Source organism: Nyctibius grandis, chromosome 4, assembly GCF_013368605.1.
Source record: "Nyctibius grandis isolate bNycGra1 chromosome 4, bNycGra1.pri, whole genome shotgun sequence".
Classification (NCBI taxonomy): domain Eukaryota; kingdom Metazoa; phylum Chordata; class Aves; order Nyctibiiformes; family Nyctibiidae; genus Nyctibius; species Nyctibius grandis.
In genome coordinates this window covers 1619470-1641873 of record NC_090661.1, presented here as the reverse complement: position 1 = coordinate 1641873, position 22404 = coordinate 1619470, and the positions used below count along the sequence as shown (strand labels likewise).

Genomic DNA, 22404 nt, shown 5'->3' with positions numbered 1-22404 from the left:
CCCCTCCTGCCCAAACAAGCCCCTTGGGGCTCCCCGGGGCAGGGGGAGAGCCCATGGGCAGCGCTGCCCACCCCACAGCCACGGCTCCCACCTCCCACCAGCTCCACCATCCCACCAGCTCCCACATCCCACAGCTCCCACATCCCCACGGCTCCACCATCCCCACAGCTCCCACATCCCCATGGCTCCCACATCCCCATGGCTCCCACCTCCCACCAGCTCCACCATCCCCACGGCTCCCACATCCCCACAGTTCCCACATCCCCACGGCTCCACCATCCCCACAGCTCCCACATCCCACCCGCTCCCACATCCCCACCCACATCCCCACAGCTCCACCATCCCACCAGCTCCACCATCCCCACGGCTCCACCATCCCCATGGCTCCCACATCCCCACGGCTCCACCATCCCACCAGCTCCACCATCCCCACCCCACATCCCCACAGCTCCCACACCCCCACGGCTCCACCATCCCCACGGCTCCACCATCCCCACGGCTCCCTGACGTGCCCCAGGCTGGAGCAGGGTGCGAAGGACCCTTCAGCCAGCAGCACCCACCACGTCCGTGGCCTCACCAGCACCCTCCTGCCCACCCCAAGCCCCAGGACACGGGGAAGAAGGAGGGAGCCCCACGCTCTGCTCCATCACCCCATGGAGGTCCCGGAGCTCGGGGGAGCCTGAGTCCCCCCTCCCGTGTCACCGTGTCACCGGCGATGCTGTCCCACATGGTGGCACACCCAAGTGTGGCTCCTGCAAGATTCACATCCCCCGTGGCTGAGCATCACCTGGGATGGGACCACCAGGTCCCCGTGACCCCGAGGGACACCACAGGCACGTGGCGTGGTCCCCACCTCCGCCCGACCCCCCGCTTCCCCTCCCCGCAGGATGGAGCCACCCCATCGCGCTCCTCCGCCCCACGGCGCTGAGCTGGCTTCCTGCAGCCCTCCACCACAAGCCCAGGGAGCCCAGAGCTCACTGGTGGCAAGCGGCGCAAGGCGGGACGCAGCCAACATGTCCCCAAGCTGCTGAGAGAGGCGGCGGCACAACAGGACCCCCGTGACCCCCACATCTGCCATGGGGCTGCCCCACAGGCGCTGAGCAGGATGGAGGGGCTCTGCCTGCTCTTGGCAGCTCTCTCCGCCGTGGCACCCGGACAAGGTACGGCGACGTCCCCACCACCCCCCTTCCTGTCCCTCCCCGCGTGCCGGGACCCCGGGGACGATGGCTCCGGTGATTTTGGAGCCCGGGGGTGCTGCCAGGGTCGGGGGTGTCGGTCAGCAAAGCTCTTCTCCTGCCCAAGGCGCTTGGCACGGCTGGGGCAACCTCCGCTGCTCCTTGACCCCCCTCCCTGCGAATGGGGTCCCTCTCCCTGCGAGGGAGCGAGGCAATGGGGTCCCTGCTTAGGGGTTGGGGTCCCTGCTTAGGGGCTGGGGTCCCTGCTTAGGGCTTGGAGACCCTCAAAGTGCTCTCCAGGCCATCGCGCCCCCAGCTCCCACCCTGCGGGGACAGGGCGATGCTCTCCTGGCTTCGCCATCCCACCTGCTCGTGCCACCAGCATCACCCCGGGGTGGCTTTTTGGGGGTGATGCCACCTGCTTCCCCCCGGCCCGGCAGGATTTAGGGTGTTTTCACACCCCAAATGGCCGCCAGAAGCAGCCTCGACGCCTCTGCTCAACGGGGGAACGTTCACCGTCGCCTTCGTTTCCGCTAACGGCTCCTGCCCGCACCCTCGCTGCCGGGGTGCCAGCACCCTGCCTGGGGACCCCGCTGGGCACCCCTTCCCTGGCTCCCACGCTCACCCCTTACCTTCTCCTTTCATATTTTTAACCCCAAACCAGAGCCCACCAGGACACCCACCCAACGCACCCCACCAGCCCCCCCAAACTGGTGCCCCTCGATGAGGACTGGTGGGAGCGGGGCTCTACCAGTGGTCCCAAAAATCACCCTATTTTTCCAGTGCCAGAGGGTGCAGGCAGACCCCACACCAGGATTTGGCCCCAGGGCACGTTGTCCCCTGATGTAGGGGACAACAGGGGTTGACTTTGAGGGCTGCAAGTGAGCCGTGCCCGCATGGCCAGGGCTCGAGGTGGTGGGGGTCCCCATGGTGCCACCCGTTTTGTGGCAGCCTGGGGGTGACATTTTGGTCACCCTTCTCCCAAATCAGCATCACATTCCTGCACCCCCTCCATCTGCCCCCCATCCTCCCCATGGCTCCATGACGGGGTGGCACCAGAGCCACATCTCCCTCTGGTTTGCCACCAAAGTGGGGGTTGGTGCCCCAATACCCACTGCCCTCCCTCCTGCTTTCACCTTGGTGTCCACCTGTCCTGCAGCCACCAGCTCCATCCACCCACCGCGTCACCTCCTGCCCTGCTCAGAGGGGTCACCCAGCCCCGGGCAGGGGACAAGGGGGTCCCGGTGGGCTCAGCCCCTCGTAACCCCTGTCCCTTCCTCCTCGCAGCCCCCACGGAGCCCACGGGGCCTCGCAGTACCCTGGCTGGCAGCACCCTGGCTGGCAACACCTCGGTGGCACCAGGTGAGGGCCAGGGACCCTCCTTGAACCCATATTTCAGTGGGGACAGGGATGGCAGCATCCCGTCCTGCTACCACGTGGTGGTGGCACGGGGGACAGTGCCAGGGCCACACGTACCCGCTTCCCTCGCGTCTCGCCCAGGTCCTGGCACGCTGCGGCTGGCTGGTGGCCGGAGCCGGTGCGAGGGTCGCGTGGAGCTGGAGCTGGCGGGCACCTGGGGGACGGTGTGTGACGACGCCTGGGACCTGCCCGACGCCGACGTGGTGTGCCGGCAGCTGCGGTGCGGCCGGGCCGTGCGCGCCCCCGGCGATGCCGCCTTCGGCCGGGGCACCGGCCCCATCCTGCGGGACGAGGTGGGCTGCGAGGGGCACGAGGAGCATCTGTGGGACTGCAAAGCCGCGCTGGAGCACGACTGCAGCCACAAGGAAGACGCCGGCGTGGTGTGCTCAGGTGGGTCCGGCACCCGATCTGGGCGTAGGGATGGGGGCACCCTCAGTGAAGGTGCAGCTGACCCCAAGCTGGGTGGGAGTGTGGATCTGCTGGAGGGTAGGAAGGGTCTGCAGAGGGGTCTGGATGGGTTGGAGAGATGGGTTGAGACCAACGGCGTGAGGTTCAACAAGAACAAGGGCCAGGTCTTGCACTTGGGACACACCAACCCCATTGAGGTGTTGGAGCGAGTGCAGAGGAGGGTGACCAAGCTGGTGAAGGGTCTGGAGGGTCTGACCTCCGAGGAACGGCTGAGGGAGCTGGGGTGTTTAGCCTGGAGAAGAGGAGCTCAGAGGTGACCTTAGTGCAGTCTACAACTGCCTGAAGGGAGGTTGTAGCGGGTGGGAGTCGGCCTCTTCTCCCAGGCAACTAGTGACAGGACAAGAGGACACAGCCACAAGCTTGGCCAGGGGAGGTTCAGGTTGGACATTAGGAAGCATTTCTTCTCAGCAAGGGTCATTAGCCATTGGAAGGGGCTGCCCAGGGAGGTGGTGGAGTCACCATCTCTGGAGGGGTTTAAGAAAAGCCTGGCCATGGCACTTAGTGCCCTGGTCTAGTTGCCATGGTGGTGTCAGGGCAATGGTTGGACTCGATGATCCCAGAGGGCTCTTCCAACCTGGTTGATTCTGGATCCTGTGGGGCTGGCAAGGGTTGGGTTGGGCTGGGCAGGAGGTACCGGGTCAGCCCACCCCAGCCCCGCTCTCTGCCCACAGAGCACCAGGAGTGGCGGCTCTCCGGGGGCCGGGACGGCTGCGCCGGCCGGGTGGAGGTGTTCTTCCGCGGCACCTGGAGCACGGTGTGCGACAGCACGTGGTACGAGCTGGAGGCCAGGGTGCTGTGCGGCACGCTGGGCTGCGGGGAGCCCCTCCAGCAGCTTGCCTTCGCCCACACGCTGCCCGCCAGGATGCTCTACCAGTGCGACAGCCACCAGCCCTCGTTAGCCCACTGCCAGTGGACCTACAATAAATCAGCTCCGTGCCACCAGTCCCGGGCGGTCGGGGTGGTCTGCAACGGTATGAGACACCCCCCACCCTGCCTGACCCCTGCTTGTGGCCACGGGGGTCCCCAACCCAGCTTCTTCTGCCCCCTCTGTCCCTATCCCCCTCCTGCCAGGCTCCCAGGGCTTGCAGACACCCACCCCGCTGGCCACGGTGACACCGAGCAACATCACCCTCCTGAGAGGTGAGTGTCCTGCTCAGCCACCACCTGGGGTGGGGGGGGGTTCAGGGAGCACCCAGCTCCCCCCCTTACCTGGAGAGGGGATGTTGTGGGTGTCACGAGCTGTGTCTGTTCTCTGTCCCAGCTGAGGAGGGCTCGCTGGCCGCGGGGGCACCGTCCCCTCTGCACGTGCCCCTCTTCGTCCTCTGCCTGGTGCTGGCAGCGCTGCTCCTCCTCACTGTGCTGGCCTTCACCGCCGCCCTGCTGAGGGTGAGGAAGAGGAGCGGTAAGGAGCCCACGTGGGGGCACGGCGGGCTCTGGCCACCGCCAGCCCAGCCAGGGCCACCGTGTGCCCTGGGCTCAGCTCCACTGAGTGGGCACCGTGTCCCCACAGCCCACTCCATGTCCTCCCTCGGGCTGGCTGGGCCCGTCCTGGTGACCCACAGCACCCAGATCCCCAACGTGCCCTCGGGGAACTCCAACGACTACAGGGAGGTGCCCCCAGCGTGCCCAAAGGACCAGGTAGGGCTGGCGGGTCACCGGCCACCGCGGGGGGCTGCGGGCAGGAGCCATGGCTGCCACATCCCCGTCTCACCCCCCAGACCCACCGGTCCCAGCGCGTCCCACCACCAAGGACTCCGACTCTGACTCCGACTACGAACACTACGACTTCAGCAGCAAGCCACCCGTGGCCCTGTCCACCTTCTACAGTGAGTGTCCCCCTGGGACCCCCCCTGCCACCCTGGGGGCACCCCGGGGCTGTCCCCGCTGATGTCCCCTCCCCGCAGACTCCCTGCGCCGGCAGCCCGGGGAGCAGCTGCTCCCGCTGACGCCCATCCAGGATGGGATGGAGACATTCCCCGTGGAGGGTATGACACGAGGGGTGCCTGTCCCTCTGTCCTGGGGCACTGCCCATCCTGCCCAGGGGTGCCCAGGGGTGCCGCGGGGCACAGGAGGGGCTGACATGAGCCCTGTGCCCCGCAGTGCCGGCCAGGCTGGGCCCCCCGTCCCGTGGCAGGGCGAGCAGCTCCTCCACCTCCTCCTTCTCCTCCTCCACCGAGCCCTACTGCAACGACAGCGCGCCCGCCCCGCACACCCGGCTCTGCCCACTGCCCCCAGCCCAGGGCACCCACCGGCACACGGCACCCACCGCCCACGGCTACCCTGGCACAGGTGGGCACCGCCGGCACGTGTGGGGTCCCAGGGATGGGGACAGCCCTGGGGACAGGAGCAGGGATGGAGACCCCAGGGATGGGGACAGCCCTGGGGACAGGAGCAGGGATGGAGACCCCAGGGATGGGGACAGTGATGGGGACACCCTGGGACAGGAGCAGGGATGGAGAGACCCCAGGGATGGGGACAGCGATGGGGACAACCCTGGGGACAGGAGCAGGGATGGAGACCCCAGGGATGGGGACAGCCGTGGGGACAGGAGCAGGGATGGAGAGACCCCAGAGATGGGGACAGCCGTGGGGACAGGAGCAGGGACGGAGAGACCCCAGCGATGGGGACAGCCCCAGGGAGGGAACCGGGAGTGGGGGACCCCAGGGGATGGGAGGCACCAGTAAGAGCCCCTGTTTCCCCCAGCTCCCCCAGCAGCCCCCCCTGTGCCCGTCCCAGTGCCCTCCCCGCCCTGGGCACCCGTGTCTCCAGCACAGCCCGACCCCGCCGACAGCTCCAGCACCTCCTCGGGGGAATGGTACGAGAACGTGGAGGGCACGGAGCCACCACAGGCCGGTGAGGACCCCGCGCTGGCGGGGGGGGGAGCGGGGTGGTGTGGGGGGGGTCAGCACCCTCCTGATGGGCTCCCTCCCTCGCAGGCTGGTCAGCCCCCTCGGGGGGACACCCGCAGGACCCCAACTCCTCTGAGGGCAGCGACTACGATGACATCCAGGGCTCTGCCTACTGAGGAGGGCGATGGCAGGGGGGACCTGGCACTGCGTGTGGCCACACACCCACCATCCCACCACCAACGGCTCCTCCAGACTCCTCCAGCCACCTCCTCTGTGGGCACCGGTCCCGGTGGCACCCGGGGTGACGCTGAGTGCTGCCATTAAAAGCTTTTCCCAGTGGGTCACCGTGTCCCCCGGCCATAGGGGTGGCTGTCACCAGCCCCGCAGCAAGGCTGGGTCACCGAGGGTTCCCAAGGCTCCCCAGTTGCCCACAGAGCAGCGAGGGATAAGTGACCCAAAGATGTCCCTTCCTGCAACCCCCTGCCAGGCTGGGCACAGCCGAGGTGAGCAGTGTCACCTGCACTGGTCACAGGTCCCCTGGCTGCTGGCAGGGCAGGAGCAGCCAGACCTCGTGTCCCCAGCCATGGCAGCAGGGAAGGGGGACACAGGGCTCAATCCAGCTCCATAGCACTGGGGGTGGCCATCGGTCCCCAGGGGTGGCCATCGGTCCCCTGGGGTGGCCATTAATCCCCATGGGTGGCCATCGGTGCCCAGGGGTGGCCATTGGTCCCTGGGGGGGCCATCGGTCCCAGGGGTGGCCATTAATCCCAGGGGTGGCCATCGGTCCCTGGGGGTGGTCATTGGTCCCCAGGGGTGGCCATTGATCCCCAAGGGTGGCCATCGGTGCCCAGGGGTGGCCATTGATCCTCAAGGGTGGCCATCAGTCCCTGGGGGTGGCCATTGATCCCCAAGGGTGGCCATTAATCCCCATGGTTGGCCATCAGTCCCCAGGCGTGGCCATTGGTCCGCAGGGGTGGGCATCAGTCCCTGGGGGTGGCCATCGGTCCCTGGGGGTGGCCATCGGTCCCCAGGGCTGGCCCTGCAGGGAGGCAGGTGGTGGGCACGTGGGGTGGTGACATCCCCCAGCCGTCCTCGACACTCCGTGCCAACACAGCAATGGACGCAGCGGCTCCCCCCGAGCCTCCCCCCACCCTGCTGGGCCACTGTCCTCCCCATCCTGGGGACACACTGGCCACTGGACCCATAAACCCTGGCCAGGGGGGCTCGAGGGGTGCTGTCTGGTGGTGCTGGGGGGTCCTGGACCCTCCTCACCCCACCCGGGGCCTGTGGGGCAGATCCCAAGCCGGGAAGTGGGACACTGCCAGCTGCCAGCCCAGGGGGGACCTGTCCCCCTCGCCCAGGGCTCAGGGGTGGGGTACAGCCCCCCGGGGGGGGCAAACCCCCTCCAGCACCCCTTATGCCAGGGCCAAAGCTGGGGCATCCCACTGTCCCCCCGAGCCCTGCCAGGACGCCCCAGCAAAGTGGCATCACCCCGTGCCAGGCGCAGCCTGGGGACAAGGACACCCAGCCGAGGCAGGTGCACCTGGGGGGTGGCACCCCTCCATCCCCCCACCCTGGGGGGGCTTCCCTGTGCCCCACATGGCTCTTTTCCACCCCAGGGCACCTCTCTCCCACCCCAGGGCACGTCTCCCACCCCACGGCACATCTCCCACCCCACGTCTCCCACCCGTCTCCCACCCCGTGGCACGTCTCCCACCCCAGGGCACCTCTCCCACCCCATGGCACCTCTCCCACCCCAGGGCACGTCTCCCACCCCAGGGCACCTCTCCCACCCCAAGGCACCTCTCCCACCCCAGGGCACATCTCCCACCCCACGTCTCCCACCCCAGGGCACATCTCCCACCCCGTGGCACCTCTCCCACCCAGGGCACATCTCCCACCCCACGTCTCCCACCCCAGGGCACATCTCCCACCCCGTGGCACCTCTCCCACCCCATGGCACCTCTCCCACCCCATGGCACGTCTCCCACCCCACGGCACCTCTCCCACCCCTGGCACCTCTCCCACCCCATGGCACCTCTCCCACCCCAGGGCACCTCTCCCACCCCACGGCACCTCTCCCACCCACATCTCCCACCCCAGGGCACCTCTCCCACCCCAGGGCACATCTCCCCCCCAGGGCACATCTCCCACCCCGTGGCACCTCTCCCACCCCACGGCACCTCTCCCACCCCGGCGGGTTTCCATCTCCCCGGGGTGCGGCGAGGTGGAGGTTGGGGTTCAGACCCACCCCCGTGGAAAATTTACCCCCCCCCCCCTCACCCCAGCCACATCCTCCAGCTGTTTGCCGAGGCGAGAGGCTCCGGCGCCGCCGAACAAAGGGGCCGCGCCGCAACAACGGCGGAGGAAGCACCGAAATAGCAACAAAGCCCCAGCCAAGGGGCGAGAGGAGCGGGCAGGCACCGGGCGCCACGGTGAGGGGCACGGGGGTGCCCCCAGGTGCCCTCACACCTCCCTGTGACAGGGGATGGTGGCACCTTCGCCAAGGGTGGCTGTTGGGATGGTGGAGGATGCTGATGCTCACGGGGTACCAGCGCCGTGGGGCGGGGGATAACCCAGTTGCCACTGGGGCACGGGGCGAAGGGTCCTAGAGATGTTCGAGGTGAATCACCGACCTCAGGGTGATTTGGGGTGAGAGGGACCCAGTTCCCCCCCTCCCAGTGCAGCCCCAGCTGAGTCCCACATGAAGGGTTCACCCAGGGCTGGGTCTTGCACCCAGCTTGGGGTGGGTGGGGGGGGCACCATGACCCCCAGCACCCTATGGGCCATCACAGCCCCAAGCCAGGACCCCCAGGATGACTGGGAGGGGTGGCACCACATGGGGGGTGTGGGGAGCACCCCAAGGAGCCGGGAGGGGATCACTGAGGTGGGTTCCCTCCAGCTGGGTTATGTTTTGGGGCAGGAAACCCCCCGGGGAGCCGAGCCCCTGCTCTGGGGTGGGGGATCAGAGCACCCCGTGGCTCCGGGCAGCAGCCCAGGGTGGTGGCAGTGGGAGGGGAAGGGAGGTCTGAACCTCACCGAGCTCACCCAGGCCTCTCCTTTCAGCAGAAACACCCCGGGGTCAATGGAAAACAGCTGCCTTCGTTAGCACGCATGACCTGGATTGGGAGGAATTAATTAGGGCGCAATCAATTAACGCCTCTCCCTTCCCCTGCTCCATCACCTCCTGTGCCCCACGGGCCCTTGTAGGGATACAGTGTCCCCAGGGTGTCACCAACTGGGTGAAGCAGGATGAAACCTCCCCAAAACCCACCCCAGGGGGGGACATCACGGTGCTTCGGGTGCCCCTGCCCCACCTCGTGCCCCCCCAGCTCTCCTTTGGGTGCCCCCACTTTTGGGTGCTGCCACCTCCCACCCACCAGCAGCTTTATGGGGTGAGCTGGGGTCCCCCCGACACCCCAGCCCTGGCTACCTTCACCATCCTCACGCCCTCTGCAGAGACGGGGGGCTGAGGGGGGGTCCCCAGGATGGGTGCCAAGCCCCCCCAGGGTTGCTCTCTGGCACCTTGGAGGCAGCCGCCAAGTCGAGACTTGAAACGAGCGGAGACGTGACGCAAAAAACAAACCACAGAGGGAGGAAAAACAGCCTGTTCCTGCCCGTCCCCCCCTCGCCCGCCGTCCCCGGGGCCGGGGAGCAGAGGCGGCGGTGCCCCCGGCTCAGCCACCAGCGCTGGGGACCAGGAGGTGGCCGATGGCAGCCCCGCAGCCCGCCCTGCACGTGCTGCTCTTGCTGGGGCCGTGGGGTGAGTATGGCTGGGGGGGGGGCTGGGGGTGCTGCACCCACCGTGCCAGGGGATCCCTGGGGGGCCAGGGCTGCTGCACCCACCGTGCCAGGGGACCCACCCTGGGATCCCTCAATCCCAATGGCAAACCCCCCAGTTCTCCCGTGCTGGGTGTGTTTTGGGGGGCTCAGCCCCGTGCCCTTGCCCATGGGCTCAGCGCGTGCCCACCTCACCTCGCCCATGGCACCCTGTGCCCACCTGGGCAAGCCCCAAGCGCAGGGGCTCGGGCCAGGGGAGGGGGAGAAGGGCCAGTGACCAGTGGCCGGTCCCCCCCAGCTCCGGGGGTCCCCAGGAGCGAGCCTCGGGGTGCTGGGGGGCAGCCGCCGTCCCCCATCCCCATCCCCTGGCTGCCCCTCGCTCCACGTGGCGCCGCGGTGATGGTGGCACCATCCTCCACTGCTCGGCCGGACCTTCCTACCAGCGGTGATGCTAATTAGCAGTAATTAGCAGGTGCCATAATTATAGACAGATGGGCAACGGGGCCGGTTGCACGAGGTCGTTGGTATTTATTTGAATTCAAGGCGTGAGGAGGAGGAGGAGAGCAAATTCACCATGAAAGCCAGAAAATGCTCTTCTGTCGCCGAGGGTGAAGCCAGCACGACCCAGCCTCCTCCTCCTCCGGCCCCTGGGGCTCTGTCCCCACCACTTTGGGACAAAGATGTCCCCAAAGTGTCACAGCACGGCATGGCCAGCGAGCTCCTGGCCACCATCACCACTCCTCCCCTGGCACCATCTGAGCCCCTAAAACCACCTTTTTCCCCCAAAACACCACCAAGAGCCAGGAGCTGCTGCCCCAGGCTGGGGGGGTCCCACCTCCCTGGGGTGAGGACCACGCCTGACACCCTGTCCCCCCCCCTCTCTTGCAGCCGTCCTTGGCCACGGAGGAGCTGCCCCCAACCCTGGAGGTGAGTGTGGGGGACGCCGCCGTGGCTTCATTAGCAGCTCCTCGGCCACGGCTTCGTTAGCGTGGCTTTGAAGGTGGCTCTGTGGCATCGTGGGCTTCTTGCCACCGGGTCCCCCAGCCCCCAGGACCCCCAGAGCCCCCCGTTTACCCCGCAGAGCCCAGCCTGCGGCTCGCCGCCGGCGGCTGCCGCTGCGCCGGGCTGCTGGAGGTGAAGTGGGAGGGCGAGTGGAGCCGCGTGTGCCGGGACAGCGTGGGCAAAGCTGGCGCGGAGGGCATCTGCCAGCAGCTGGCTTGCGGCCCCCCCATCGCCGAGCCACTCCGGCTCGTCTTTACCACTGGGAAGGAGCCACGAGCGCGGACTGCGGTGCCGGGGGCCACTAGCCACCCTGGCGGGGTGCCGCTGGGTGCTGGCCAACTGCACGGAGCACGCCGCCCTCGCCTGCAGCGGTGAGCCCGGACCCCCACCCTGGCCACCCCCAGCCCTGGGGACCACCCACCCCGACCTGGGGACCACCCACCCCGACCTGACCCCTCTCTTCTCTTTCCAGAGCCAATAAAAACCACTCCTGAGCCCACACCGGTGCCACTGGCCACCAGCCCGGAGCCCACCGGTAAGAGCCCCAGCCCTGGGCATGGTGAAGCCAAACTGGGGGGCACTGGCAAAGCAAACTGCCCCCCGGCTTGCGAGATCACCAGACCCATTCATAGCGTTTGAGGCATCAATGGGGCAATTAAGCTTCAGACACGGGGCAATTAACGTGTGTAACGAGGTGTTTTTCCTCCCCAGGACCCCCCAGGCTGCGGCTGGTGGATGGGGCCTTTGGCTGCTCGGGCTTTGTGGAGCTGCACAGGCAGGGGCTATGGGGGGCCGTGGTGGGCAACCCCAGCCTCTCGCCCGAGCTGGCCACCCGCCTCTGCCAGGCTCTGGCTGCGGCTCCGCCATCCCTGGCTACTCCAAGCCGGAGCGGGGAAGCCACTTGCCCGGTGCGGTGGGAGGTGACGGAGCCCTGCGAGAGCCGCTCGCTGCTCGACTGCTTCAACAGGACCAGCGCCCAGCGGGGACAAGCGCCGGCCTTTGTCATCTGCTCGGGTGAGAGATCCTTCCAGACCCCCCGGGCGAGGGGCTGGGTGGTGGCCGCGGGCAGTGGGGTGGGGGGATCGCTGGGCTGGATGCCCCGAGCAGGGCAGCAGCCCCATCCATCCCCACGCGCCCCGGCCACCCACTCCTGCTCTTCCTCTGCTGCGTGCGAAGGCAGAACAGGAAACCTCCCCGGCGCGCTCAGTTTCCCGGCAGCGGCACCCCCAGCCCCCAGCTCTGCCCAGGGAGGGGGCACAGCACCCCGAAAACCCACCGTGGGTGCACGGGGTTGCCCGGGCAGAGCCCAGCACCGCGTTTGTCCCCGCTTCTCGGGTGCTCACCCGGAGCATCGTCACCCTGCTTGGTGGCACGGAAGCCGAGCCGTGGGTGCTCCGGGTTCCTGCCTCGATGCCCACCCGTGGGATTGGGGGTGTCACGGCTGCGTGGTGGCAGCTGCCAGAGCAGCCTTGCCCCACGGGGACAGCTCAAAGCTCCTCAATGTGTGGCCCTGGTACAGCTCACACGTGTCCCCCCTGGTACAGCTCACAAGTGTCCCGCCCTGGTCCCCAAGCCAAGACGCCGTGAGCATCCCTGCACCGACCCCCCCCGGGTCTGACCCCTCTCTGCCTTCTCTCCCCCCCAGGCTCCCAGCCCCAGGCCCTGCGGAGGCTGGTGGCCGGCCCCACGCCTTGCGAAGGGCACGTCGAGGTGTTCGCCGCGGGGCGGTGGCGGGTGCTGTGTGACAACCGGGCGCAGCGAGCCGAGTGGGGCAGGCAGCTGTGCCGGGAGCTGCGCTGCGGGAACCTCTCCTCCAGCGCCGAGATCCAGGACCCCCCTTCCATGGGGGTCACCTGTGGGGTCCCCACCCTGCACCTCTGCCCCGCCAGCCTCTGGGGCACCCAAACCTGCTCCCGGATCAGAGTCGTGTGTAAGCCGTCGTGCCGGGCTTGATCCCTGGGGGGACTGTGGGGTAGGGCTGGGCATCCCTGGGTGATGCTGGGAGATGCTGGGAGATGCTGGGAGATGCTGGGTGATGCTGGTGATGCTGGGTGATGCTGGGTGATGCTGGGTGATGCTGGGTGATGCTGGGAGATGCTGGGAGATGCTGGGTGATGGGATTTCCCCCTGTGAAGGCTGGGCAGAGGGTGGGGAAAGCCTTGCCAGGGCTCCCTGCAGCCCTCCTGGCAGGGCGGTGGGTGCTCAAGCACAAGGGTCTCGTCTGGTGACACCCGTCCTCTCCCCAGGCCAGGACCTCAGAAGCCGCATCCCACTGGCACGGCCCCGGGCACCATCGCTGAGCATCTGCCTGGCCCTGCTTCTCTTCGGCATCCTCCTCCTCCTCTGTGGCCCTCCTGCCTACAGGAGGCTGATGAAGAGAAGTAGGTGACCAGCTCTGGAGCTTCTCCTCCTCCTCCTCGTGCTCTGCCATCACCATGTGGCAGCTCAGAGCTGGCAGCTCCAGCCCTGCCGCTCCCCCTCCATCTCCTCGGGGGGGCTTTGGGAGATGCACGTGCTGCTCAGCCCCACAGATTCCCCCCCCCCTCCCTGCCCCATTGTCCCCAAGCCTGCCCCACACAGAGAGGGGGGTAGCGGGGATTAGGCATGGAGCGGACACAAAAGAGCAGGCGGAGGGTCTCGGGGGGGATTATTGGGTGGAGGAGATTATTCAGGGTGGCATATGGGGCTGGCGGGGGGGAGGCAGCTGGGGGGAGCGGAGCTCGGGGCAGGGGCGTGAGGCAGGTCCTCAGAGATCCCCCCTCCCCATCTCACTGCCCGCCTCTGCCTTCCAGTCTCCAAAAAGAAGCAGCGCCAATGGATCGGCCCCACGGGACTCAACCAGACGGGTGAGGAGCAGCGGGGCTGGGATTGGGGGTGGGTTTGGGGCTGGTTGGGGTGTGGGGGGGCTGCTCACCCCCCTGGAGCGCAGCAGGCGGCGGAGGTGTGAGCGGGGCTCATCCCCAGCCCCGCTCTCGCTTCCTGCGTTGACTCATCGGAGCGATATGAACTCACGAGCCCCGGCTCGGGCTGCGGGAGCGGGTCCCGCTTTTACTCAGCCCCGTTCCCCTCCTGGGCACGGTGGGGTGGGTGCATCGCCCTGAACCCCAAACCCACCCCCAAAAATCCTGACTCCGCTCCCACCGCCTCTCCCAGTCTCCTTCCACCGCAACAGCACCGTCACCGCGAGGCCGCGGGCGGAGGGGCAGCGGGCGCAGGGGGGGGACAACGACTACGCTCAGCCCCCCCAGAAGAGCTCCCACCTCTCGGCTTACCCAGGTAAGGGCAGGAGGGTGCCGGGAACGGCTCCTCCGCGCTCCCCACCAGCACCCATGGGGATGAACCACCCCATCAGGGCAAGACTTGTGCCGGGAGCGGGCGAGGGGCTGCGCCGGGGCTGGGGGATGCATTAACGAGCCGCATCCATCCCCTCCCCAGCCCTGGAAGGCACGTGCAGAGCTTCCAACCCTCCGGACAACTCTTCCGACAGCGACTACGACCTGCACGCTGCCCGTAGAGTGTGACCCCCCCACCCCTGGGACCCCCTCGGACCGCCCTGGTCCCCGAGCCGAGCCATCCCCACCGCCGCTGGCCCACGCAAGGCTGAGCAACTGCTGAACCCGCGGCTTTTCTCTCGCATTTTTTGGCAAGCGACCTCGTTTCTGCTGCCAACCACCTCCCCGCCCCGCTGGCAGAGGCGGGGACGCAACCTCCGGCGAGCAAAAAGCCATCCCTGCCCCACACCATCGAGGAGATGAGCTCTGAAAGTCCCTTTCCCAACCCCAACCCCGCTGCGATTCCACGTGACGCTGATGGAAGAGACGACAAATACCTGCCTGCATCCCCCCAGCCGCCAAGGGAGACCCCCGGGGCCGGTCCCCAAAGCCCCTGCCCCACTCAGAGCCAAACCCACTCGTGCTCGTGGGAGATTGTGAGGTGGGGAGGGTTTTTTTAAACTATTTGTACGAGTCGACGAGGCTTCATACCTGCGCCGAGCGCAGCAGCCACGCTCAGGGCTGCTCGGAGGGGTTTGCTGGCTTCTCTGTCTCTCAAACCCGGGATAACCACACTCCTCCTCCCACCCAGGCCAGGCTGAAAGCAAAATCATCTCCTGGGGTGCTGAGCTTGGTGGGAAAGAAGCCAAGCTGCTTCGTGTGGGATGGCGCCGAGATTCAGGCAGACACAAAGGATGTGGAGTGCGGGGAGGGTAGAAATAACTGAGAAGAAACCTGAGATATTTAAGATGCACAAAGCATGGTAATAAAATGGTTCTTTTCTAGTAATTACAGCTTGTTCTCCTCCTTCCGACGCTCCCAGTGCTGTTCCTTAGACCATCCACCTCCCTGGCAGCGAGGGAAAAGGCAGGAGGGTGCCAGAGGGGGAGATGGGCTGGTGCAGAAGAGCCCCAGGCGAGATGAAAACAAGAAGGGTGAGTTGGAAGAAGATGGTGAAAGGTTTTACTGACCCAAGTCAGTGTAAGGACACCAGGAGGGCATAAAAAGATCAACAAGTGTCAGCTTCTCCGAAAGCAGCCGCTGCCGTGACCCCACGTGCCATTCATTAAGTTTTATTACTGTAATTAACCGCGGAGAGGGAATTGTCTCCATCAAACCCCACAAGCGTCGGCCTTGTTCTAGTCCATTAGTAATGTTTCCTTATAAATAACTGACAGGGATACGGGCAGGATGCGTAGGATAAAGTGCTGAGCGAAGCAAACCCCATTTCCATGAACATTAAACCTAGTGTTTCCTGAGAAGGGGGACGGGAGGAAGGCTGGAGCCCCCCAGATGACACCCCCGGTCCCTGTAGCACCCCGGGAGAGGCCGGGGGGCTGCCAAGCCGCGGCGTTTCGCAGAGCTGGGCACTGCACACCGACCCTCCCTCCTCCCTGTCACCCAAGGGATGTCCCCCCAAAGCAGCACCAGCCCAGACGCCGTGCCAGCCTGGTTTACTTCAAAACCACGGGTAATATCCACGTGTTGGGGAGCTACGGGAGCCTTTGCACCCTCGGTGTGACAACAGGCTGGGAAAGGCTCCTGTGCTGGACAGAGGCAGCAGTGGTGAAGAGGTTTTTGCTCTGTGGTGAGTTGGGAGTACCAGAACCCAACCCCTTGGTACTCACCACACAGGTAGAGACCTAACCACAGAGCTGGTGTGGAAATTAACCTGCAGAGGCATAAACCCACCAGCAGATCTCAAGGTCTGGCCCAGCCGAGGGGCGAGCTCGCTGCTTCTCCCTGCTGCCATCAGTTAGGAGTCGCCTGGCTCTGCCTCTCGCTCCCAGGAAGGTCCTTGGGGAAGCAGGGAGTATTTTGTGTCAGAAATACTGTCCCAGATTCCCCCCATGTCTTTTGAACACTGATGATGACATCTGGTACCTGCACAGCAAGCAACAGGCACAGACTGAGCACCTCTTGCTCCCCCACACACAGACATCGTTCCCCAGTACCCAGATGACTCCCTGGCTTCCACCCCAGAGCCTGGATGAGCCCATTTGGAAGCCCAAAATCTTCAGCCCACCAGCCAGCGTCACAAACCCGACCTAGAGTTGGAGTCCACGGGGGCAAGGTCAGCCTGACCCCCCCGTCTCTTATCCTGTGTAATGCTTTCGCACCGATGGGTTGAAGAGTAACGCTCTTGGCTTCCTCTTCTTCCTCAGTCCACAAAAAAAACCAGGGAGCAGCAGAGGATGCTCCTCAGGTGTCCTGATTTAGTAGCCAGGCCAAGCAGGACGCTGAGGGTTTGGGGGTGGGGGGTACCCGAAGGGTGGGGGGGGTCCAGGAGGATAGGGAGGCTGCGGGGGGATCGGGAAACTGGGGAGAGGGGGCTGCGTTGGGTAGGGGCACTGCAGTCTCGCTGCCCCAGGGGGGAGGTAGGGAGGGTAGGCAGGTCTGGGGGGTGGAGGAGAGGGGTGAGAGGCAGGGAAGGGTGGGGGCTGAGGTGGGCCCCGGGATGGAGACCAGGAGTAGCCCGGTGCTGGAGATGAGCCGCCCGAGGGGGGTTTGGGATAGCCCGAGTCGGCAGCCGGCGCTGGCGGGTAGCCAGGACCTGGAGGGGGTTTGTAGGGAAAGGTGGGCTGGGCGCTGGGCTGGGAGGAAGGGACGTGTCCCACGGCGACCGGAGAGCCGGGGAAAGGAGCAGGAGGGAGAGCTCCGTGGGCTGCGGGGCCGGCCGGCACGTGTGGGGCCGGGCTGTAGGGCAACGGGAAGGACGGAGCCCCCGAAGGGAAGGGCTGTGGCTTGGGAGGGTCCGCGGGCCCAGGGACGGGAGGAGGTGGCTGCTGGGGGTCCCCGCCGGGCTCCTGCGACGCTCCCGACCTCCTCAGCAGCTCCTGCAGCTTTTCAACTCTGACCCGGCGCAGGTGGGACAACTTCCTCATGAGGGAAAACTCCTCGAGGAACGTCTCCAGGGGCACCTCGCCCTCCAGGAACTTCTCAGCCAAGTTCTGGAAGAGAAGACAGCCCTGGGCTCAGCGCTGCATCCCTCTACCCTCCTTCCCCAAGCCCAGCTTAGGATTTACAACCATCACACCCCACACAAGCAAAGGGCAATCCAATTTTTTGGAAGGAGAAAGCTAAACTACAAAGAGATAATCCTTGATTTAAGAGATTAGGCTTGGGAGTGTAATTGCAAGTCTTTGAGGACTAATCACTTGAATGGCTAATGGATTTAAACCCGCTCACCTCAGACTCCTCCTCGATTTTCTGGCTTTCCACCTGCAGGAGATCCAGCAAGGTCTGAGGGTGCAACGCTGCTGCAAATTTCTCTGGGGAAGCAAAAGAGAGCAGCAGAGCAAAACATGAAACATGAAAGAAGGAAAAATCATCACCTCACAGTGCTGCTGCACTCACAGGAGAGCCTGCCTTGGGAACTGGAGAAAATCTGGAGGAAAGAACCTAGAAGGATTTTTTTCTAGAAGGGTTTTTCCCTAGGACAGCATCCTCGATGTGTCCAGACCAGGAAAGAGGAGAATATATATTTTATAGGAGCAGAGTCCTTTCTGCCACCACCACCCTGAAGAGTTTCTCTGCTGAGTACAGCCAAGGGAGGCAGAAGCCAAAGAGAAGGATGTTGGGCTAACTCTGCCCCCCGTGACTCCATCGGGAAGGGCACAAGGTCTGCAAAGGCTCACCCAGTTTTGCCTTCTGCTCCTTACACCTCTCAGCCAGCTCCTGCAGCTCTTGGTATTTCTTGGAGAGGTCCGTGCGCCCCGTCTCCAGCGGCGCCTGGAACTTCAGGTTCTGCTCGGCCAAGCTCCGGTTGGAAGCAAGGGCCATCTCCCTTTCCAGCTGCAGCTCCTGGACCTGGAGGAAGGAGAGGGGATGGTCACCGTGGGCGAGGGGGCTAAGGCAGGCCAGCCTGTGTCACGCTGCACCCACCTCCTGCGACTCCAGCGCCAGGCGCTCGATCTCCTCGGCGTTTCCCTGCAGCTCCTGGAGCTCCTCCACCGTCCGGTTCCTCAGGGTGTCCATCCTCCCAGAGGAGCTGCGGCCTTCTAGGACGCAGGGGGGAAAGGAAGGCAAATAAAGACAAGGTTTTCTACAGCCAGCTGTAAATAGGTACTAATCCTATTAGGGATTTAAACCCAGCTTTGCTAAACAGCTTGAAACAGCTCCACCAGAGAGGTTCCCCTGTGCTACAAAGAACCAGCAAGAGCAGAGTGACATGAAAACAGAATGTATCTGCTCATTCCTGCTGTGGCAACTGACTTTTATTTCCTCTTCACGGCGTATTTGGAAGGATTACTCGTGTGTGTCAGACGGTTTGGTCAAGGAAACACCTACTCACAGCCACTCAACAGCAGGGTGACGGCACCCTGACTCTCCGCCTGCACCGTCTCACTCTGCCCAGCAAACCTCCAACCGTGTCCATGGCGGGGCCACCACTGCCACCCGTGTCTTCCTGTCCCTCACCACCTCCCCAGTTCCTTGGCTCCTGTCTCATTGTACCTTGAATCCTGTGTCCAGTTCTGGGCCCTGCACTTCAAGAGAGATGTTGAGGTGTTGGAGTGAGTGCAGAGGAGGGCGACCAAGCTGGGGAAGGGTCTGGAGGGTCTGACCTACGAGGAACGGCTGAGGGAGCTGGGGGTGTTTAGCCTGGAGAAGAGGAGGCTCAGAGGTGACCTTAGTGCAGTCTACAACTACCTGAAGGGAGGTTGGAGTGAAGTGGGAGTCGGCCTCTTCTCCCAGGCAACCAGCGCTAGGACAAGAGGTCACAGCCTCAAGCTTGGCCAGGGGAGGGTCAGGTTGGACATCAGGAAGCATTTCTTCTCAGCAAGGGTCATTAGCCATTGGAAGGGGCTGCCCAGGGAGGTGGTGGAGTTACCATCTCTGGAGGGGTTGAAGAAAAGCCTGGACATGGCACTTAGTGCCCTGGTCTAGTTGCCATGGTGGTGTCAGGGCAACGGTTGGACTCGATGAGCCCAGAGGGCTCTTCCAACCTCATTGATTCTGTGATGTGTTTTTTATCCACGTGTTTTCCTTTCTAGCTACGTGGTGCCATGTTTTCCCTCACTTATTGCTTCTACCCCCAGAAAACGTGAAGCGATGGCGTTATTCATACACAGTGTGCTCGATCCAATGCTTGTCATTTTAAACATCAGTGAAATATTACTAAAATCAGGGGAAACAATGGATTTTCTACACTATTTCCATGCCTTATTCCAAATAATCCAGGCTGCCTGATAATATTTAGCAAACAGCAGATGTTTGTGTCACAGGTTCTAAGATGTGGGATGCAATAATGCGGGAAAACACTAAAAAAACAGGTGAGGAAAGGCACGTACCAAACGGCCGACGGGGATTTCAGCGTCGTCCTAATTGTCCTAATTGCTCGTGGCTCTTCTACCTTTCACATCCCGACGATGTGGCTCCGGGAACGTTGCGTCAGCCTCTGCAGGGAACCCAGAACGACAAGGTAAGGTGCAGGGTTACCACGTCCTCACCCCAGATCCAGCCAAACCCGTCCCAGTAACGACCACGTAAAAGCTGGGAGATCAGCTCCTTTATGTACATCCATAACTTCATCACTCAACAGAAATAAATTTATGGGGTTTTTTTGTTGTTGTTAATGAGGGTGATGGAGTGTAAGAGGGGAAAAAGGAGGAGGAGCAGCAAAAAGCTCAATCCCCAAGGCCGTGCGGGTGCAGAGGGGATGGAGGGTCTGTGGGAAGCGTCCAAGGGGACCCCAGGAGGGTGGGTACAAAGAGCTGGGCACTGCCCGGGCACCAGCACGGGGCAGGGGCTCTGGCCTCCCGCATCTCCCCGGTTCCGGTAAGATGCAGACAGCGAGGGGACGCTTTGCCTCTACACGCGGGCCTCCCGTAGCTCGGAAAGGCTGGGAGCACCGGCGAGGGGCTGTCCGCAGGACTGCCGCACCCCGGTCACCGCCCCAGTGCTCTGCCCCCGGTTAGGCAAAGCCACCCCGGGGTGCCCGCCCGAGGCCTCCGCATTGCACCGCCCCGGGGGAGCGCAGAGCGAGGCCCGCCCGGGGCCACCTTCCCACCGGAACACGGCGGAGGCTCCTCTGCCAACGCCGGGCCCGTTCTGGGGGGTGGAGGGAACGGTAACCGGGAGGCCGCGGCCTACGGAGCGGGGTTTCCCCCGCGGCTCCCGGTACGAGGCCTGGCTCGGTAGTCACGACTGCAATCGCCCACCGGATGGGTCGTGAACGCCGGGGGCAGCGGCGAGGCGGGTCCGCCTCCCCTCAGCGGGACAGGAGGGAACGGGAACGACCCCGGCCCCGGTACCGGCTCCGCCGCCCGCGACTCACCGCAACCGGGACCCTCCCTCCGCCGCGCGCTTCCGGCTTCCGGCGCGGGAGCGGAAGTGGGCGGTACCACCGCGAGGTTGGGCCGAGGGGGGGGACGATGGCTCCCCCTCCCGCAGGGGAGGAGGAGGCGGATGGTACATCCCGCCGCCGCCATCTTGTGCGGAGGGTGGTGGGCGCTGGGCCTGTGTCAGGGCCGCGCAGAGAGGTTGTGTTTGATAAATGCTGTGTCTTTTTAAAATAAATACTACGACTTGTTAAAATAAATACTACGTCTTTGCCTGCTGGTGTAGCTCTCCTCAAGCTACGGCGTGCTTGAGCCTCCACGTCCTACCTGTTTGCATCACGCAGGGCCTGCCCTGACACTCAGTGCCTTCCCCCAGCTGCATCCCTTATAATTGACTCTAATTTTTTCTTTTATGCCTTGTTGGAAGAACTGTCAGTCAGCAGGACAAGGAAAGTGATTGTCCCTCTGTACTTGGCACTGGTGAGGCCGCACCTTGAATATTGTGTTCAGTTTTGGGCCCCTCACTCCAAAAAAGACACTAAGGTGCTGGAACGAGTCCAGAGGAGGGCAACGAAGGTGGTGAAGGGTCTGGAGCACAAGTGTGATGAGGAGCGGCTGAGGGACCTGGGGGGGTTTAGCCTGGAGAAAAGGAGGCTGAGGGGAGACCTTCTCGCTCTCTACAACTGCCTGAAAGGAGGGTGTAGCGAGGGGGGGTCGGTCTCTTCTCCCAGGTAACAAGCGATAAGACGAGAAGAAACGGCCTCAAGTTGCACCAGGGGAGGTTTAGATTGGAGATCAGGGAAAATTTCTTCACCAAAAGGGTTGTCAAGCACTGGCACAGGCTGCCCAGGGCAGTGGTGGAGTCCCCATCCCTGGAGGGATTTAAAAGCCGTGTAGATGTGGTGCTGAGGGACATGGGTTAGTGGTGGCCTTGGCAGTGCTGCGTTAACGGCTGGGCTTGTTGATCTTAAAGGTCCTTTCTAACCAAAACGATTCTATCATTCTGCTAAATTATTTTGTGTTATTATTGATGCGTCCTGACCCTGGTTTTCAACACCATATCCAGGGAGAGTAAAGCAGGAGCTGCTCCTGCTGGCACGCACACGTTCCCCCAGTCGCCCTGCCTGCCATCAGGGCCATCAAGAACCAGCTCTGTGGTTCTTCTGGATGTTGATTCAAAGCCTCCACGTGAGCCCCGAGCAGCAGCTGCTGCGTGGACACTTTTGTCTTCACCAGCTTGTTCAGAAAAGCGGAAAGCCCTAGAGCCACGGGCAAAGATTAGGCGAGATTAATCGTTATGACAAGAGTTAAAAGGGAGGCATTACACCAAAGCTTGGCACGGCTACAGAGCAGGCAGCTGGTCGAAATTCAGGCGGAGCGGGTTTGGGTTGGATTTACGGTGAGATTTGAAGCCTTGTCAGGACCTCATCAGTGCCTCACAGCCGGGGCCTCCCACGCAGGCAGCCTCCTCCCGCAGCTCGTGTGTTGTGGAGGTCTAAGAGCAAGGAGAGCCGCTGCAAAGCCACGTTGTTCTCTGTCTCGTGCCGAGTGCCAGCTGGTGTTACAGGCGCTCAGACGCCTGTTGTTTCGGGTGGCTTGGAAATCTGTTGGCTGTAATCCTGTGAAGTCCAGCCCTGGGAGAAATGAAAATTGAATTAAAATTTCCTTGATGGGTAAAGGGATGGAGGCAAAGCGAGCGTGGAGAGGTTGAGTGGCAGTAAAGGTGTAGCAGAGGGCAAGAGTTGATAGAAGTGCAGGAGAAGAGAGGGCAGAGAAGCAGAAGAGGTAAGATAACGGGTACCTGGGGTATCGCTGCGCCGAGGCAGTATGTCCAGACCTCAGCAACATGCCAAAAAACTCATATATTGGCATTTTTTTTTCAGGTGGCATAGCTGGAACCAAGAGATGAAAGCAAATCCCTCTTGAATACCTGCGTTAG

The 22404-nt window shown here is 63.9% G+C and overlaps 3 protein-coding genes across 5 annotated transcripts; 2 read left to right on the top strand and 1 right to left on the bottom strand.

The window, feature by feature from the left end:
• The first annotated feature begins 1105 nt into the window (after nt 1-1105).
• CD6 (CD6 molecule) lies at nt 1106-6087 on the top strand. Its single transcript, XM_068399552.1, is given in 13 exon segments — nt 1106-1160; nt 2463-2537; nt 2676-2984; nt 3734-4033; nt 4134-4202; nt 4324-4464; nt 4573-4677; nt 4680-4700; nt 4781-4888; nt 4967-5047; nt 5163-5351; nt 5766-5915; nt 6008-6087. Coding segments are annotated over 13 exon segments (1683 nt in total).
• Nucleotides 6088-9622: 3535 nt separating this feature from the next.
• CD5 (CD5 molecule) lies at nt 9623-14214 on the top strand. Its single transcript, XM_068399550.1, is given in 14 exon segments — nt 9623-9674; nt 10580-10618; nt 10773-10962; nt 10964-11064; nt 11166-11228; nt 11405-11539; nt 11542-11597; nt 11599-11707; nt 12339-12633; nt 12940-12988; nt 12990-13074; nt 13486-13539; nt 13847-13969; nt 14129-14214. Coding segments are annotated over 14 exon segments (1437 nt in total).
• Nucleotides 14215-15241: 1027 nt separating this feature from the next.
• Nucleotides 15242-20507, bottom strand: VPS37C (VPS37C subunit of ESCRT-I). Of its 3 annotated transcripts, none has more exons than XM_068397777.1 (6): nt 20462-20507; nt 19476-19582; nt 18070-18185; nt 17823-17994; nt 17374-17456; nt 15242-17135 (listed from the first exon to the last, which is right to left on the bottom strand). In XM_068397777.1, exons 3-6 carry the CDS (start codon nt 18160-18162, stop codon nt 16401-16403), a joined length of 1083 nt encoding a protein of 360 aa, XP_068253878.1. In that variant the 5' UTR covers nt 18163-18185; nt 19476-19582; nt 20462-20507; the 3' UTR covers nt 15242-16400. The 3 variants fall into 3 exon arrangements, with proteins under 3 accessions (XP_068253878.1, XP_068253880.1, XP_068253879.1); XM_068397779.1 differs by having other exon boundaries at nt 18070-18182; XM_068397778.1 differs by lacking the exon at nt 20462-20507 and adding an exon at nt 20346-20455.
• Nucleotides 20508-22404: the final 1897 nt, after the last annotated feature.